The 18940-nt window shown below is 39.5% G+C and overlaps 1 protein-coding gene across 2 annotated transcripts in view; it reads left to right on the top strand.

Moving 5' to 3' along the window:
* The window catches only part of edil3b (EGF-like repeats and discoidin I-like domains 3b), a 158496-nt gene extending 139943 nt beyond the window's left edge, over nt 1-18553 (top strand). For both annotated transcript variants that reach the window (XM_041244836.1, XM_041244827.1), the window contains exon 11: nt 16081-18553. In XM_041244836.1, the coding sequence (XP_041100770.1) occupies nt 16081-16230 (150 nt within the window). In that variant the 3' untranslated portion in view covers nt 16231-18553. The remainder of the gene's footprint in view (nt 1-16080) is intronic.
* The last annotated feature ends 387 nt before the right edge of the window (nt 18554-18940 follow it).

Raw genomic sequence — 18940 nt, 5'->3', positions numbered from 1 at the left:
GCAGCCTATTCTAATTCATTGTCCTGCTGTGATTGAGCACCTGCTACTGTTTGAATTTTACTTGCTGAAGCATGGAGGCACGTCTTGATATCTTTTTGTATACCGACGTATTGCTGTGATGTATGGTGAGACTGGGGCAGTGGCACTCACTTATGGCTCTTTCAGTCCAGGGCAACCAAAGGACTTTAATTGAGTACCTAGTTTGGTCAATTCAATCAGTGTTGTAGTCAACACTACATAAAATGTGGACCTTTTACCTGTGAAAGAAAAATACTAAAAATAAGAAAATGTATATAATAAAACACAAAGTGTTCAGATCAGGTGACGATTAGAAATGCATTGAGATGCAAGACAAGATAGGACACGGTTTTTAATACAATTGTAATAGTATTGCATTTTGTTTTGTAAGGTATTGTAGAGCTGATATTTTTGTCTGATCTCTAGTTTTGTCTATTCACTATTCACATGCCATAGGCCACACGGAGCCACCAGTAGGTCAGCTATTCAGTTTCTAGTTCACATAGTAACAGAAAGGCTACGGCCTGCCCATAGCACAAAGAATTTTTTACATTGAAAGTGCAGATTTCTGGTATGTACTAACACAGGGAGATTGGGAAGTTGCTTAAAGTATAACTTCCTAACTAATGTATTGCATTATATCTTACCTACAAACTAATCAGACAGTTTGGACTCACATAGGAATGAGAGAAAATCTCTCCACTGTTTCCCTTGGACTAATTTGAATTATGTTGCTGTCCTTATAGCAGCTTTTAAAAAAGCACAAAGTACCAGAAAACTCTTATAATTGTATGCAATTATTTATTGCTAACACAGCATGCCCCAAACCATCAGTTATCTTTATCCCCAGGTGTTTTGTTATTTGATTATTTCTAAAAGTCATTTCTAATTTGTCTCAATGTGTAGTAGGAAAACGTTCTGTTAAATGAATGGCACTCAGGGCTATTAAAATCAGTATGAGTAACCTTATCACTTGCCTGCCTCATAATGTGATGAAAGTCTGTTGGTTCTTTGGTTACTTTTGTTCAAACATTTAAATTCAGGACAGGTTTTCCAAAGTATGTTGCAGATCAAAATGTTTAAGCTGATATTTCTTGTGTTCTGTAGGGATTGGTTACTGTAGGTATAAGGCAGCAGGTAGTTTTAAGCCATGCAAACAGGGAAAACCAAAACTTCCAGGGCCCTGCATATATATATATATATATATATATATATATATATATATATATATATATATATATATATATATATATAGTAAGGTACCAGGGAGGGGGTTAAAATCCTTCCCTGCTAAAAACCTTGTGAGAATGCACATTTGGGTGTTATGGGGTTTAATTGTGTAATTGTTTTAATGTTTAGTTAATCCTCTGCACCTGGTCGTAATTATAAATTAGAGACAGGTGCAGGGTATTTAAGAGAGACAGGCAGTTTGTTCGGGGTTGCTGTGCGTAGGGAGGCAGAAGGTGTGGTCTGCTTCCAAGCAGTCAAGGTAAAGTGCTGTGTTAAACCTTGTGTGTTGTGTTTGGGTTACAGGTAAACAGCTTAGCTGTCCTGGTTGAGTTAGGTTCCAGACTGTATAGTTAGTGCTCCAAGAAGGAGCTAGGTGTTTGTTTGTTTTGTTTAATTTATTTGATTGGTGTTTATTAAAAGTGCGCGTCAGCGCTTAAAAAATTCCATTTCTGTGTCCTGGGTCTACTTTGAAAGGGGCAACGAACGTGAAAAGTGAAAGGATCTTTTACTATATATATATATATATATATATATATATATATATATATATATATATATATATATATATATATATATATATATATACACACATAACTGTTTCAGTTACATGAAATAGAAAATCTATATACACAGACAAAATCTATTGTCTGTGACATAAAACAAAAGCACAGGTGTACCCCCCCCACCCCACGATATGATTCTGAAAATATGACTTGCTTTTAAATCTGTCACGTGTTGTAGCAGCATGTGAAATTACCCATTAACAACCCAACAGCAAAAGGAAATCAAACTGTTACCCATGCACAGAACTGCGTAAAATGCAAAAGGCAATGCAATTTAGCAAAACTAAAATAAAAAAACTACTATCAGTCAGTAATACTCAGAAATCTTGTGTGTGGCTGGTTAGTGCATTCATTTGTTTTTATAAACAAATATATATATATATAGATATATATATATATATATATATATATAGAAATATATATATATATAAAACAAAACTGACTGACTACACGACTGACTGTAATAAACTGCAGGATTACTCATGTGAGTTTCATGTAAACCTGCAGATCCATTCTATTACTGAAAGCTAGTGTGCTGTACAATGTAAGATTAAAATCGTGCATGCACCACATTTTAAATCAGTGAAATAAATTCCAGAATGTACATCAATCATCCTAGCTATTCTGTGTGCCTTAGCCAACTCATTGATGCTTTGAAAGAAAAAAAAATCAATATTTCCAACGAAAGGCAAAGCTAGAAAAAATGAAATCTCTGCTTCCCATTTCTATACACGAGGGCACTGACCGTTGATACATTTCTGACACAGTAACCACCCACTGAATCCAGATAAATGTTCAGGTATAAGGGTCCCCACCATCACTTGAGTAACATGTTGCATTTCTACTCTTCTCTAACAATTCAGAGTACCATAAAACAGAGAACCATATTTTTTAGCTGTTTATTATATCCAGCTGTGAGAGCTCAAACTGTGTCTCTTAGCAAGTTCTTAAGGTATTTAATTAGTCTGGACATTTTTAATCACTGTTGGATTTGTTGTCCAAATCCCCACTAGTTTCACCAGATGTCCTGTTAGTGTCAGAATGAGAAAAACATGGGAGCTGTAAAGGAGTTTTAAACAAGGTTTTACAATTCTTATTAATTATGAGCATGTATTGCTAGCATGAAATAATTGCATACAGTTATCATAGTTTTCTGGTGTTTGACATTTTCTTAAACGCTGCTTTGTCAGCTTGAATAGGCCAGTATGGACAGTTCTGTGGGGAGGGAAGCTCCATCAAACTTTTGAAAAGTTAAGCTGTTGTCATGGAGGTTTTGTTTCTTTGGAACTATGTGTTTTGGCGTTAGGTGAAGTGGGGTGCAAAAATATTATATCTGCATCCCGAATGAGTGGGTCAATTGTTAAAGCTGTTTTGTGAATCGTGGTAAATGAGACATTTATTATTGTTTTACCTGATATTTATTTCTTGCTTTACCATCCAGAAAGGTAGTCCTCTTAAACATTCCTCCATTTTTAAAGAATGACCTGATAGAGAATGCACTTTCCCAATACAGACAAGTAGTTTCGAGCCTGAAGAGAATCCCACTGGGATGTAAATCCCCTAAGCTGAAACACATTGCTGTTAGGAAACATAGGGTGTTTTGACCTGGTGATTTTAACTGTACAATTAATCATCTGGAGGACCGTAATCATCCTGAGCCACACCCTCAGTCCGCCACAGAACTTTCTTTAATTTTAAATAAGCATGACTTGACTAATGTATGGAAAAATTTATATTTCAAATAGACAGTATACATGAGTCAAATACTGCAATAATAATGTATATTTGACCAGGTTAGATCGCTTTTATATTTTTAAACAGCATTTCATTTGGTCACCAAGTGTTTTATTTCTCCAACTGGGTTATCTGATCATTCACTTCTAAAACTATCTGTAATGGTACCCTCCATAAAGCCAGGAAAATCCTACAGGCATTTTAATATTCACTTTTTAAAAGACATCCATTTAAAAAAATGCATGAGCTTTTTCTGAGAAAGGTGGAGAGAGCAAAAAACTGCTTTTACTTTCCTGGCTCAGTGATGGGATGTGGGGAAGGTGCAGATCAGATTGCTGTCTCAGCAGTACACTACTAATGTCACAAAGAGGATGACTGAAGCTTTGGAAGAGCTGGAGAGGGACATGTTAGAGCTTCAGCAAGCTCTGCAGTCCAACCACAACAGCAGGTTAATTCAAGACCTCAAGAACCAAAAATAATAGCTGGCTGAGCTGCTGAATGTCAAAGTGCAGGGGGGCGTTGATGAGGTCCTGAGTGCAGTACATAAAAGCTTTTCACAGCTTTTCTTTGGATGGGATAAAAAGAGCAAAGCAGAAAATCAACCATTGTCTTAAACACTGTTAGGAGAAGAGTTGCGGGAGCATGAGGAGATCTGGCTATACACTCTCAGGTTCTACTCAGAACTTTTCACAACGGAGGCTGGAGAGCAGGCTGAGGAGACACGACGGTTCCTGGAGGTTCTTCCAAGGATTACTGAAAAGGAAAAGAAAGCGTTCAATGGTCCTTTAATGCGCCTGGAGCTCTCTGATGCCCCTCCAAGGGCTAAAAGGAGAAAAAGCTCTTGAAATGGATGGGCTGCCTGTGGAATTTTTAAAAACTTTCAGGACACTATTAAAGGATGACCTGTACGCAGTCCACAATGAAAGCATGGAGAATGGAGAGCTGCCTTTGAGCTGCAGGAGAGCAATAATAATTCTATTGCCAAAAAAGGGGGTCTATGTAATATAAGGAACAGGATACCTGTATCTCTGTTGTGTATGGATTATAAAACCATCTCTAAAGCTCTGACAGACAGACTAAGCTCTGTTGTGGGTTATATTACACACCCTGACCAAGCCGACTGTTTGTCCAATAGATGCATTTTTTACAATTTTTTTTTTTAAATTTGAGACATGTTGGCTGCTTCCAAGCTCTTGATTTCCCTGCTGGGCTTATCTCTCTTGACAAAGAGAAAGCCTTTGACTCAATTATTTATGGAATGTATTTGATGCCTTCTGTTTTGGGCTGAGATATCTCAAATATACTCACTATACTGTGGTATTGTTAGCATCCTGAAGATCAATGAGGAGTGTTTTTTTAATGTCCTCTCTCAGGAACACTTTACTCCCTATCTATTGAGCCTCTTATCAACAGACACAGACAGGTTTTAACCACTTCAACACCATGACGCACATATGTACATCAAATGAAAATCCATTTACAGTACCATGTTGTACCTGCATGTGTCAAGTTTTCCATTCTATTTTGTGATCGGTTTCTCAGTCTAGCGTTTCAGGTTTCATTCTCTAAGGCAGTGCTAGTACTGTGGAATGTGCAATGAAAGTCAGAGGAGGGTCAGGTGACATTTGTATCCAATTGTGTGTCATGTAGTGATTCCAATCCACCTGTGGGTGTTTAGAAGACTAAAATATATTTCAGGAAGCCATTCAACTTTTACAAGTATTTATATGTAGTATTTTAAATTATTGTTTTGTTTTATTATTAGTGTTACTTGTTTAGTTTACGGGGCGTGAGCTGGGGGATGTTAGATAGGGCAAAAGAAGCAGAAGGGAGCGGTAAGTAGGACAGAATGTTGGCTAGAGGACCGGACCTAGGATAGAAGAGCGGGTGAGGCCCACTCTAGTAGCAGACCAGCGAAGCTGGACACGGAAGCTAGGATAGAAGGTGGTCACTGACTGAGGGTGGCGATGCCGACACAACCCAGGGGCAAAGGACCCAGCAACCGAAACCGGATAGAAAGATGGTCACTAACTGAGTGTGGCGATGCCGACACAACCCAGGGGCGAAGGACCAAGCAACAGAAGACAGGATACGAAAAGTGGTCACTGACTGAGGACGGTAATGCTGACACAACCCAGGGGCAAAAGACCCAGCAACCGAAAACACATACAAGGGTTATGACTCGGGGAGCCGCCCCTCGGGAGGAAGATGGTCCCGGAAGAAGTTATGAGAAGGGGTGCTCGTTAGACCCCCAATTGACCAAGACTTCACGCTGCCTGGAACCTGAAATAAGAACAAGGCATAAAGGTTGGTATGGGACTCGAGCACGGAGTAGCCATGTCCCGAATTGAGGCAGAGTATGGAACAGAGCCTTGAGTGAGGCAAGATAAGCGCAGGAACTGCGAAAGAACAGAGTGTGGCCGGGGGTCCGCTCTGACTCAACCCCCACCCCCCCCCCGACTCCTCACGAAATCTCCTACCGTGAGATGAACAAAAGCAGCACATGCCAGCGTATAACAAACAAAAGACCAGAAGGACAAACGGGTCAAACAGTAGGATGGTTAGTAATTTAGTAGTATGTGACTATGTGTATACCTGCTGCTCAGTGGAGAGGAAAAAACCCCTTGAGGTTGATTAGGGGAAAACTTCTAGTGGCCTCGGCAGACAGGTAGCCACCACTCCGGGCATACTAGCATTTTTAGAAGGAGCAGCAACTATATCAAGGAAGGATGAATTAATGTAGGAATCCACTGCAGAGGATGACCAACTCCCCCACATTCATGATTAGGCTGGGGGGAAGGGAAGGGGGGGAGAGTCAAGGAGGGAGGCCTGCTCTGGACGCGAGGGTGGAGAGGAGGGAGGCCTTCGAGGAGGCAAGAGTGGAGAGGAGGGAGGTCTGCGAGGAGGCGGGGGTGGAGTTGAGGGGTGTGAGGCCTGCTCTGGAGACGAGGGTGGAGAGGAAGGAGGCCTGCTCGGAGGCGAGGGTGGAGAGGAGGGAGGTCTGCTCGAAGGCGAGGGTGGAAGAGAGAAGGGAGGCCTGCTCTGGAAAAGAGGGAGGGGTCGAGGTGGGAGGCCTGCTCAGAGGCAAGGGTGGAGGAATGGAGGGAGGTCTGCTCGGAGGCGAGGGTGAAGGTGGTGATCATAGGAGTGAGAGGAATCAATGAACAGGGGTTCTGAGGAGGGGCTGGGGGGGTTCCTGCTGTGGAGATACCTTGAAAAGGGAGATAGGGAGATAGCATCTGGAGAAGCTGAGGATTCTGGATGGGGGTTGTGGAAGCATATGGGACCAACTGACTGAACTTAGATACCGAAAGTAGAGGCAGAAGGAGAGCTGGAACTGAGGGCTGAGGTGGCAGCTCGACTAAACGAACATATGAATCGGCTACTGGGGAAGCACGGCGCCGTTGCGCCCCATATTCTAGAAATGAGGGCAGAGATGAGATGTCGCCTTTTTATGTGTTAGTTAATACAGGATCAATCAGCGGTTTGCTAGTATCATGTCTGTTTGAAATGGAAAAGGTAAACTCACATTCAGAGATTTGGGTTTCGCAACGCCAGTTATTCTCTTTATAGTGGAAATCCTTAGTTCATAATCAAGACAGATTTCCAGTCTCGTACCACGTCTCAAACCAAGTATTAATGCTGTAACATTTGGGAGGATGAGAGGAGATATGAATAGGATTGCTGAGGAAGTGCCCTGTATTTTGATTAGATGGGGATTAGCTTTAGCCTTGATTGTGGGAATGCTGCCACGATCTGCATATTGGAGGAAGGCTGGAGCATTGTAGGCTCTGGAGAAGTGCAGTTGCAGATTTAAACAGTAAACTAGAGCGACTTTTGCAGCTGCAGTAGTGAGCTGATCTGAAGAGGGAGTGGAGATCTGCTGTAGTGAGGAGCGATTAACAGTAGAGGTCGGGATTTGCTGAACAGAGCAGAGGTCTGAGGAAGAAAACAATGGAGTGCTGTCAGTAGTGTTCAGAGGCCCAGTTGTGAGAGCAGAGATCTGCTGAAGCAAAGATCTGCAATGGTGAACGGAGGACTACCATCGGTAGAGTGCGGTGGTCTGCTGCAGAGAGTAAGAATCTACTGAATGCAGTAGATATTGGTCTTTCAGTGTTAAGGCAGATTTAGATGGAGTCAGAGATGGGGTTGCTTTTGGGCAGAGATGAAGATTGCAGAGATTTGTGACCGCTGCAGAACCAGAGAGGATGAAGAATGTGTTGCTCCGAGGCGTTTTCAAAACCTATTGATTGGTCGGGAGCAGTTTATTGTCTATTGGGGGTAGGAGGACATTGACTGCAACATTGATAAATTGTAGGACATGGTTCCATGACTGACTGGCGGCTCGCGTTGATGAAATGATGACCTTGATGAAGCTGGTCAGATTGGAGGAGCAGCGCCAGATGAGGAAACACAAATCTGGGAACAGGGATAAGTCACAGGAATGGATGTGTGATGCAGGGAAGCAGGACGTTACTATGATGGTAGATACGGAGCATCTCAAAAACAGCTGAGTAAGGTTGCTTCATAACCAGGTCCTTGAAGAGGGGAAGAGTTGAAATTGGAGAACATCGGTTGTTACAAAAGGTTGAGGAGGAGGGGGACTCCTGTGAATCCCTTGGAGTGACAACAAACTGCAGGAATGTATAGAAAAGCTGCAGCGTGCGAGCTTCACAGTGATAGCAAACCAGCTTAGAGACTGTATAAAATTTGTGGTGTTATACTGCCATCTAGCGGTTATGATTGGAATTAACCATTGGCTTGAGTCTAGCCAGGTAGAATATATTGGTTATTGTGATTAAAATCCTTCTTGGTGTAGAACAACAATTGCATATTCTTTTAGATTTGAATATCTTCGTTACGTGTTTTAGGACAGTTAGTTGTATATATAAATACGTTAACACAGTATTTAGATGTCACAGTTTGGCGAGTTGAACGAGCCCTCACAGATTGTGAAAGAGCAGCAGCAGCAAGCCAGAAGGTTGCACTACTGAGGCACAGAGCTCGCAGTCTTGGATGAAGCTGCCTGGTCACCATGGAGACTTACCACTCCCCGCAATCGCTCAATGAGGGCGTTGCCGTGGTAGCCATGGACTGAGAGGCGCCGGTGGAAAAGTTGCAGAACAGCAGTGTTGTTGGAACATGTTGTGACCAGTCGAAAGCACAAGCAGCCACACGTTGAAATGGAGTATTAAATTTACTGGATAGGTCTTTAAAACATTGAACGTAGCTAATAGAAATCCAGGGCAGGATCTTATGAAGGAACGGTAAATTGTGCTGGCTCTGGGATCGGTGGAGGGGCGCTTAATTGCAAGCGAAGAGTAAAGAAAGATTCAGCTGACACAGCTTTGTGGTGGATTTAAATAGAGGAGCTATGGCAAGGCAAAAGCTGATGATGGGAATGTCGATGTCCTATTGAAGGAGCTTTAGAGGTTTTAGTGGAGGGCCAGTCTGTCTAATAAAGACGCGGACAAGTTGAGAAATGAAGCTGCGGTTTGGACAGTGCTGTTGCTGGGCTGGAGGCTGGAAAGCGCAGGAAAGACTAACGTTGGAGCTCCTGCAGCCGAATGGAGAAGCTGAATGATGAGAAGCAGCATCGGAGCAGATAGGAAAATATTTGATAATGTCTTGGGAGCGCTGCGCAGAGAATTGACCTCCAGTGAAAGGCAACGAAGTGTAGATTAGCAGTGAAGCATGAAAAGGCGGTGTCTGCTCATTTGCTACAAAAACAAAATGCTAGACAGCGAAGGTGCAAATGATTAGGGCTTAAATAGAAAATAGGTACTAATTGACAGGAAATTGGAAGCCCCCTGCTGCATGCCCCCTGAACTACGTGGGCTAACATTTATAGTTTATATAGTTTTTAGCTAAAGCTAAACATGGCAACGTATGTGGTGTTTCTATAATGAGCAACGGGAGTGAAGCTGGTTCGGAAGATTTCGATACCAGCGATAGTAATGCTGACTTATCAATCAGCGATGATGATGAAAAGGATGTGGAGCCAAGAACAGTACAAACTGTGCAAACAAAAGAGCATGCAGCTACTATACAGGTAAGCCAGTTGCAAACAGGAAGCTGTTTGGTTTGAAATGGCAGTGCTGTGACAAAATACTATCAAAACACAACACTGGGTACAGGCAATGAAGCAGCCAGATCCATCACAATGCCTGCGCAAAGTGGCCCTGTACACTCATTTGTGACTATCCCTCCAACACAAGGAAAGCAGGGACTGCAACAAAAGTGCAGGGTCTGCTACGAAAATGAAAACAAAAGAAAAGACACAAAACAAATGCAGTGGCTGCAAGGGCAACCCAGGTTCTGTTGTATTGAACATTTCAGTAAATGTCACAGAGCAAGTCGATAATACCGTGTAACAATTTTTATTTTTTTTGTTCCTGGGTAGTAAGTGTTATTTCCTAATTGCTTATGCCTCAAAAGTATAGAAAATGGCTATTATTCCCCACAAACTTTGCTTTTGTGACCAGGACAGTGATATTTCAAAATATCACTATTTCCAATGGGAAAACGGGCAAATGTGTGTGTTTTCATTCACATAAAGTCAGAAAAAAGCAACATATGAATCCAAATTAACATGTATTATACTAAAGTAATACAAAAATGACTACAAAAGATTTAGAAGTGAGCAGTTTTTCAAGAGTTATGATTATACTGTATTTACTTTTATTTTTTTATCTCTGTATTGAACATGGGTATGTAGTACACAGGAGCATAAAGGGTTAATGAAAAACACAGTTTAGGTCATTTATTTGTGTTTTATTCATTATGTGTTAACATTTTATAGCAATTACAGGTTTGAAAACATTGTTATTTTTTTCAAAATCTGGTACCTGGAGTTGAAGTGGTTAACAGAACTTTCTATCCCAGACAGCTTGGCTCAACGAGTCAAGGTTTCCGCTTATGCAGATTTCTGTTTTTATTCAGTCAAGCAGATGTTGACAATTTATATGAAAGCCAGAAATATTTTGAAACAATTTAATCAGTCAAAATAAACTGGCACAACAAGTGAAGGTTTTTGAATAGGGGATTGGAAGGGGTCTGGAACGTCTGGTTCTGCCAGGTGGCTTGCAGTGGAGCCAGGAGGAGATAAAGTATCTGGGAGTGTACTTGGGGAATGAGAGCGCAGTTAGGAAAAACTGGGGGGGGTTGTAGGAGAAAGTAAAAGAGAAATGGCGTTGGATTTTACCAAAGATCTCTTACCGGGGAAGGATTTTAATTATAAATAATCTGGCAGCCTTTGTGCTTTGACACATGTATGGAGCCTCAGAAAGACCTTTTAATATAAATTCAGAGAGTTTTTGAGATTTTTCTGGGACAGGTTACATTGGCTAAGTCAGTGCGTCTTGTTTTTGCCACTGGAAGAAGGGGGACAGAGTTTGATGGACCTGTCCAATAGACATAGAGCATTCAGGCTGCAAACAGTGATGAAACTGTTGTATAGCAGTGAGAAACTTCCCTGGACAGATGTGGCTCTGCTTTTATTATGTCAGGTTGGAGGGCTGGAGTTTGATAAACAGCTTTTCCTCCTGGACAGTGCCCTGGTCAACTCTCCCAACTGCCCACCATTTTACCACGTAATTACTCTTCGTTAGATTAGGCTGAACGGCTACTTTTATCAGTTTCAAACACCCCTATCCAGAGAGCAGCGGGAAATTCTAAAAAAAGGTTTCTAGAAAAGAACCTAGCCTGACATGAGACCCCTTTCCCCTCTTTATTCATTTCTCCATAAGAACATAAGAACATAAGAAAGTTTACAAACGAGAGGAGGCCATTTGGCCCATTTTGCTCGTTTGGTTGTTAGTAGCTTATTGATCCCAAAACCCCTGGTCCTTGTTTCTTTTTTCAGACTGAAAAAGTCCCTTGGGTCAACACTGTCAATACCTTTTAGAATTTTGAATGCTTGAATTAGGTCGCCACGTAGTCTTCTTTGTTCAAGATTGAACAGATTCAATTCTTTTAGCCTGTCTGCATATGACATGCCTTTTAAGCCCAGAATAATTCTGGTTGCTCTTCTTTGCACTCTTTCTAGAGCAGCAATATCTTTTTTATAGCGAGGTGACCAGAACTGCACACAATATTCAAGTTTAGGTCTTACTAGTGCATTGTACAGTTTTAACATTACTTCCCTTGATTTAAATTCAACACTTTTCACAATGTATCCGAGCATCTTGTTAGCCTTTTTTTATAGCTTCCCCACATTGTCTAGATGAAGACATTTCTGAGTCAACAAAAACTCCTAGGTCTTTTTCACAGATTCCTTCTCCAATTTCAGTATCTCCCATATGATATTTATAATGTACATTTTTATTTCCTGCGTGCAGTACCTTACACTTTTCTCTATTAAATGTCATTTGCCATGTGTCTGCCCAGTTCTGAATCTTGTCTAGATCATTTTGAATGACCTTTGCTGCTACAACAGTGTTTGCCACTCCTCCTACTTTTGTGTCGTCTGCAAATTTTACAAGTTTGCTTAGTATACCAGAATCTAAATCATTAATGTAGATTAGGAATAGCAGAGGACCTAATACTGATCCTTGTGGTACACCACTGGTTACCTCACTCCATTCTGAGGTTTCTGTTTTCTACATGTTAACCACTCCCTAATCCATGTACATGTGTTTCCTTGAATCCCAACTGCGTTCAGTTTGAGAATTAATCTTTTGTGCGGGACTTTGTCAAAAGCTTTCTGGAAATCTAAATAAACCATGTCATATGCTTTGCAATTATCCATTATTGATGTTCCATCCTGAAAAAAATCAAGCAAGTTGGTTAGACACAATCTCCCTTTCCTAAAACCATGTTGACTGTCTCCCAGGACCCTGTTACCATATAGGTAATTTTCCATTTTGGATCTTATTACAGTTTCCATAAGTTTGCATGTAATAGAAGTCAGGCTTACTGGTCTGTAGTTACCTGGTTCAGTTTTGTTTCCCTTTTTGTGGATCGGTATTACGTTTGCAATTTTCCAGTCTGTATGGGGAAGATGAAGGCCATCTGTTAAAAATGGAACATTCAACAGATCTCCCCCTGGCAAATATACGCAAAAAAGTATATTAAATATGTGTTAAAATACATAAAAAAAGACAATAATAAGAATTTCCAGACACACGTTAGAGGGAGCGGCTGGAGGTGGGAGAGCAGGCCCGACAGGACTGGAGGAGTCTCTATAAACCTCCTCTACCCAAAAGATCAGGTGCCCTGCAGTGGAGACTCCTGCATACCATTGTCACTGTCAGCTCATACCTGTGCATCCTAGATCCTGGAATAACAGACAAATGCCCCTTTTGTTTTCTGTAATCATTTAACCTCCCTTTATATTTTTATAAAGTGCCTGTTTGTTGACCTTGGTTTAGAATATTTGTGTCAGTTGACACATTTTCAGTTGGGAGATACCAAGCTCTCTATTTTTAAAAGCAGGATGGCTCACATTGCTGGTGTTGGTGAATCCACTGTAGTTACTGTTTTTAGAATGCTGGTTATCAACAGGATTAAACTGGATTTTAAAGATTACAGTATGGTACATTATCTGGAAACATTTTCTTTGAATTGGTGTATTGCTGTTGCACTTTGTGAGACTGAGTTTAAATATTTATTTGTAATTTTCCTTTTTTGCTATCCTTTAAAATGTTTAGATACCGTATTACTTCCAATTAACGCTGCCCTCGAATTAATGCCGCCCTCAATTTTTTTAATTTTTTATGGTACAGTCCCGACAGACAACCCGAGATGAACTACTTACAGTACAGCAGTCCTTCACTGCCTTTTTTTCCCCCAGCAGAGTTCAGTGCCAACACAGCAGGGGATAAAACAAGGGCTGTCTGTTTACCTCGTCCTCAGCTTGGATGGTGAAAACTTAAACTTACAGGAACTTCGAGCTTTGCCGGTCACTCTAAGCGCTATCCTAAAGCTGGCCGAAGATATCTTCTTGTAGGGGGTTTAGTTGTTTTATTTTTACTCAATTGTAATTTTACTCAGTCCTGTACAATTATATATTTAAAAAAAAAAAAAAAAAAAAAAAAAAAAACTTGCTTGCTATCTATGAGAAGATTTAGTTTCGGTTTCTCTTACAGCAAAATTACAACAAGCAGTTAAATTACAGTGAGAAAAAAAAAAATAACCAAGGATATATTGGTATAAGGATATAAGGATATATTTTAGTTTTAACAGAAATCAAACCGATATTCTATTTTTCGTTAAGAAAAACAACTGCATCACACTGTACTACCGTTCTCTCTCCTCTTCTTGTCGCGCCCCATAGCAACCAATACACACTCCTGATTTGCTGGTGCAGTACACCCCTGAGCTCCCAACTTCCATGTAGTAGGCTCTTGTTAACTGTCAGTAAATGTATTCAAGACCCAAAATCACACAAAAGTATATTGCTGCAGATCGGAGCCGCTTCTAAAATGCCTTAAATTATGTAATAAAATATTGCAGCATTTGTAAAGCATAGTATTATTAATAAAGGCCGCCCTCGTATAATCACCACTCTCGTTTAAGGGCTGCAGTCATTTTGATCAATTTAAAATAAATGCTGCGTACCAAATTGAAGTAATATGGTATTTGATTATGTAATGCTGTACTTTGTGTTTTATTGTCTTGTAATGTCAAAGATGTGTTTCTTTAAAGTAGAATATACAGGGTTTTTTTTTTGTAAAAGTATTTATCTATATATCTGTCTGCCTGTCGATGCTGCATAAACTGATACTGTTTATAATAATAATAATAATTGTAAAATTTATGTGTGGTGAGGGGGTTCATGTATGCCTCTGTGGCTCCTTTGCATGTTCATTTCCTTCTCTCTTTTAAAATTCCTGTCTACTCACGTGGCTCTAGAAGCTCTGGCCACGTTGACCTCCCTAAGCACAGGCGTTCCTTGGAAGCCCCGATGACTTCCATTCTTCTTAAATGTATCCGCTATCCTTCGCTTCATTTTCTTTTTGAGAAAGTAACTCTTACTTCCCAGCCTTGGAGGCTGGTAAAGTCACAAGAACATAATTCCTTTTTCAAGTCCTAGGACTTACTCCCCACAGCCTTTGCTCCTGTTCCGTAATAATAATAATAATAATAATAATAATAATAATAATAATAATAATAATAATAATAATAATAATAATAATAATAATGTATATCTTCTTTATATCTTCCAAATAATCTAACGTATGGTCTTTTTATTTTTTATCTTGCCTGCATTTCTCATAGTACCAGTTCTTACAGGTATTTATCAAGTGTTATGGACTGGGAATTATTTAACCAGATAGTTTTAACAGGATACAACAACTGGGCTGAGGCAAAGTGAGATCAAGAGTATTTAACAAGGGCACACCTTCAGTCTGGGCTTCCAACCCAAAGAGATCTCCTGGCATTTAGCCTGACCACTGAACTTGCATGATTATGTATAAAGACTCCCTGTACTCTTGGTTGATTAAAGCAGAGTTATGGAAAATGTGTGGGCAGACTAGAGGGGACAATGTTCTTGTTCTATATAGACTGGTTCTGTTGTACTTTGATTCTCACAAGCAGAAGTCTATAGGACGATGTACTGCGCACAGCTTATTTTATTACAACTTGGGCCTCATAGGCAATGTTTTTTTTTTTTTTTTTCCAAACCCACAATTTCTTTCATAAGCAGAGGAACAGTGTTTGGTCAAGTTCCATAGGAGAAATACAAATACATAAAAGGAAATCATTAGTATGTTATCTTTAAATATCAGAGCTCACATTTTTTATGTTGGTGGGATCTTTGTGTGAGGAATGTGTTTTCTGGTGGCAACACCAACATACAACACTAGTGAAAGGTGTTCTGAAAATGTATTTCTATTATCTGTGGTGTTTCATACAGTTGATGGATTAGACACTTCAAAACAAGCAGTAGCCTTCCCAGTGCTACACGAAATGAGATTCTGTAGGATTAAATCAGTGCAGCACAGGTACACTGGCTGATTTCTTTGTTAGGAAATAATGCACTGGCAGCAAAGAGTCATTCTCTTTCTGGGGTGTGCACTGCCTTTTAACAACCAGGTTACTAATTTGGATATCTCATTCTGTAGATGTCGTTCTGGTGATGCATACACTTAATGAGGCTTTCTAACTCGCATTTAAAATGATATTCCTGGGTATATGGTAGAGATGGGCCAAATTACCCAAATATAATTAGCAGTTTGATGGATAGCAGTTTGTCAAGGTGTTCATCCTCTACGAAGTCCATTACTTCCTAAGATGTACTGCAGTATACTTTTTATTGTCCAGTAAACTTAATTAAAATGAATATAACTTTCTCCTCCCTAAGGTTCCACAAATACTGATTAACACTGATCTTGCACTATCTAATCTTACCTCAGGTAAAGTAGTCCAAGACTAGTGCTCATCTGGGTCTGTGAAATGACCTGTAATGTGTTAAGTAAAAGATTAAGACAGGGTGATGTGTGCATCAACACTGTAAGAAAATGCTGATGTGAATGCTTAGCTTTTTTTTTCTGCCTGTCACTAATTTGTTAATTCTGTGTACTTTCGGCAGGTTTTCCAAGGAAACTTTGACAATGACACACACAGAAAGAACGGGATAGATCCCCCCATCTATGCTCGGTTCATCCGGATCCTGCCTTGGTCATGGTACGGACGCATCACTTTACGGGCCGAGCTGCTCGGCTGCACAGAAGAGGAGTGAACTGCTGGGAAAAAAAACTCAGCTCCCCGGAATAGCCCTCAAATATCTCCATGTGAACTGTGCGAAACCTGTACAAATTTAAAATCGATTTCTCATGAACAAGTGTTCGGTTGTGATAGGCAGGAATCTCTGATTTGTACAATGGCCTAAGCCTACCCTTGTCAGATGTTTGTCTTTTTTATTTACTTAGAATGGCTGGGTTGAAACTTTTCTATACAGCATGTGTTTGTTGGTGGGAGGTGGGGGAAGAGAGTTCATACTGTGGTTAAAAGATCCAGGAAAGCTGCAGGTTTGTTTTTAAAATTATTTTAATTGTATTTATTTATTTTTTAGGTAGAAAACGGTAAAGTGATCCCTACCAGTAGATTGTTTGTATAAATTCAATCACAGTCTTAAAGATGTGTTTATGAGCACTGCAATTGCATCAAAAGTACACAACACATATGGAACACAACATTTGTACTAATGATTCATCATATACTTCTGACATTTAAAAACACAGTTTACTAAAGTGAATTACTTAATTAAGGATAAACCATATTATCCACTGCGGATTAAAAAACAAACAAGCAAATTTATTTATATATATATAATGAACATTGGAGCAGCAAACTTGTCCTGAAGCGTATTACTGGAAAACAAGTTGCTGTTTATTATTTTGCCAGTGTTTCCCATTTTGTATTTAAAAGAATACATTCCCAATTATAGAAAAGGTTAATATAAGACACTGCAGCTTTATCACTACTTTGGGTCTAGGATGACTATATTTAAGGAGTGCTGTCAAAGGTGTCATTGTGTGTTGTATTTTATTTATTCAAGCACTTCAATTGAGTTTATGGTTGGCTTCATGTTCTCTTAAAACATTTTTAAAATCTCATTTTGAGCTATGATGTAAGTCCAGCTTTTAGAAATCTCTCTAGAAATTGGTTTTAAACAGCTCAAGATAGATGTCACTTATTTGTATGGTTTTATTTTGTAACCATAGTTCTGAAGAGATGCTTAAGAGTAAAATACTTGTTATGTATATTTAAGGAGACATTGTATGTCTGCTGGTAACAGTATGAGTTGGAAATGGAAATGTACAGGAACATCATTTTAAACTGAGTTGAGGGGTGTGTTGTTTGTTAATATTGATTTTAACAACATTTTTCAACTAATCCTAAAATGTTAATCACATGAGGTATAACAGTATTACAAATATTATGTCACTTTTTATTTTGCAATAGCTTCTCCAATAGCTTCCAATAGCTTCTCCAAGGAATGTTCTTCTGTGATTGTAATCCTAAAGCCACTATAAATCCTGAAGCCTCTGTAAAGTCTACTAAACAAAAAGATATTTTAAACAAACAAAAGCCATGACAACCATAGGGCAACTTCATGGAAGTAATTGAGGGCAGATGAGAGGGTATATAAACTTGAGTATAGGTTTACAAAGGTTCCACAATACAGGGCACACACCGTATTATCTTTTATCGTTTTGATGCATAATAAAAAGCCACTAGACTGTTACTGTGTCTGTAACCATACTAACAAAACTGATTAATTTAGATGTGAAATGCATTGTAAGATTTTTGTCCTAAAAGGAATGTCAGACTTAAGTTTATTTATCATTTCTCAGATGTAAGGCTTGCAGGGGTGGAAATGATGGCAAGGCACTCACACACACACACACACACACACACACACACACACACACACACACACACACACACACACACACATACAATAAGCGCTATTTAAATGTTAGAATCAGATGTTTCCTCCCCTACCACAAGCATGATTAGGGCGGTTGAGGGTCACTGTAAATTGAGTAAATTGACTTGACTTGTTCAAAATCCAGGAAAGAAGCACTCTATGGCAGTCCTGATCACTAATGTGGTAAATGATTTGACCTCTAGGTAAGTACTCATGGGTTCATGCTGGGCAGGTTTATCAATATGCTGGAGTGGAGATATTATACCAGCCTGCTTATTCTTTCCCCAAAGTCTGGTTTGCTCATATTCTAATCTGTAAGTCATTAAGAGTGATATTCTAATCCTTAAATCATCAAGACCGATATTCTAATCTGTAAATCATCAAGAGTGATATTCTAATCCGTTTATCATCAAGAGCGTCATTATTGGCACGGTTTGTAAAACTATAACTTGTAGACAGAAGTGGATTGGAACCAACTATAAGACAAAATGGCCACTGGTTATTAATGTATACTGTGTAACCGATATCTGATTGTTTAAAGTGGATTAGAATATATTATGATACAGAAGGACAAAGTCATCCATTTAGACTTTCCTGACAATGTATGCTTTAAGGTGTAATATGGAAGCAAACATAGCAGAGCTATAAACACCTTTTCGCCCACCAGGCATGACTGGTTAAGTCGCCAACAGAGAAGGCAGGACATGGGGAAGACAGTCAAAATAAAGTAGATGGATTTTTGACAACAATCAGCCCAAAACTGAAGGTGTGAAATGTATGTGGATATTTACCCACCAGCTTTACTGACTATCCTGAATTAAACAGTAATTTTTTTCAAGATTTTTTCAGTATAAAAGATTGCAAACAAATGAGCTCACATTGACTGGAATTAAAATTGAATATGTATTTCGGGTGCACAACAAAGTGTGTCTTCAGTGAAAGAAATGTTCTGTGGTATTATTATCAAAACCGGAAAAGGATTTTAAAAACTAAAATGAGAGCCCTGTAAACAAAT

This window comes from Polyodon spathula, chromosome 1 (genome assembly GCF_017654505.1).
Source record: "Polyodon spathula isolate WHYD16114869_AA chromosome 1, ASM1765450v1, whole genome shotgun sequence".
NCBI lineage: Eukaryota > Metazoa > Chordata > Actinopteri > Acipenseriformes > Polyodontidae > Polyodon > Polyodon spathula.
Note: the sequence above shows the minus strand (reverse complement) of the source record. Positions and strands in the feature narration are given on the sequence as shown.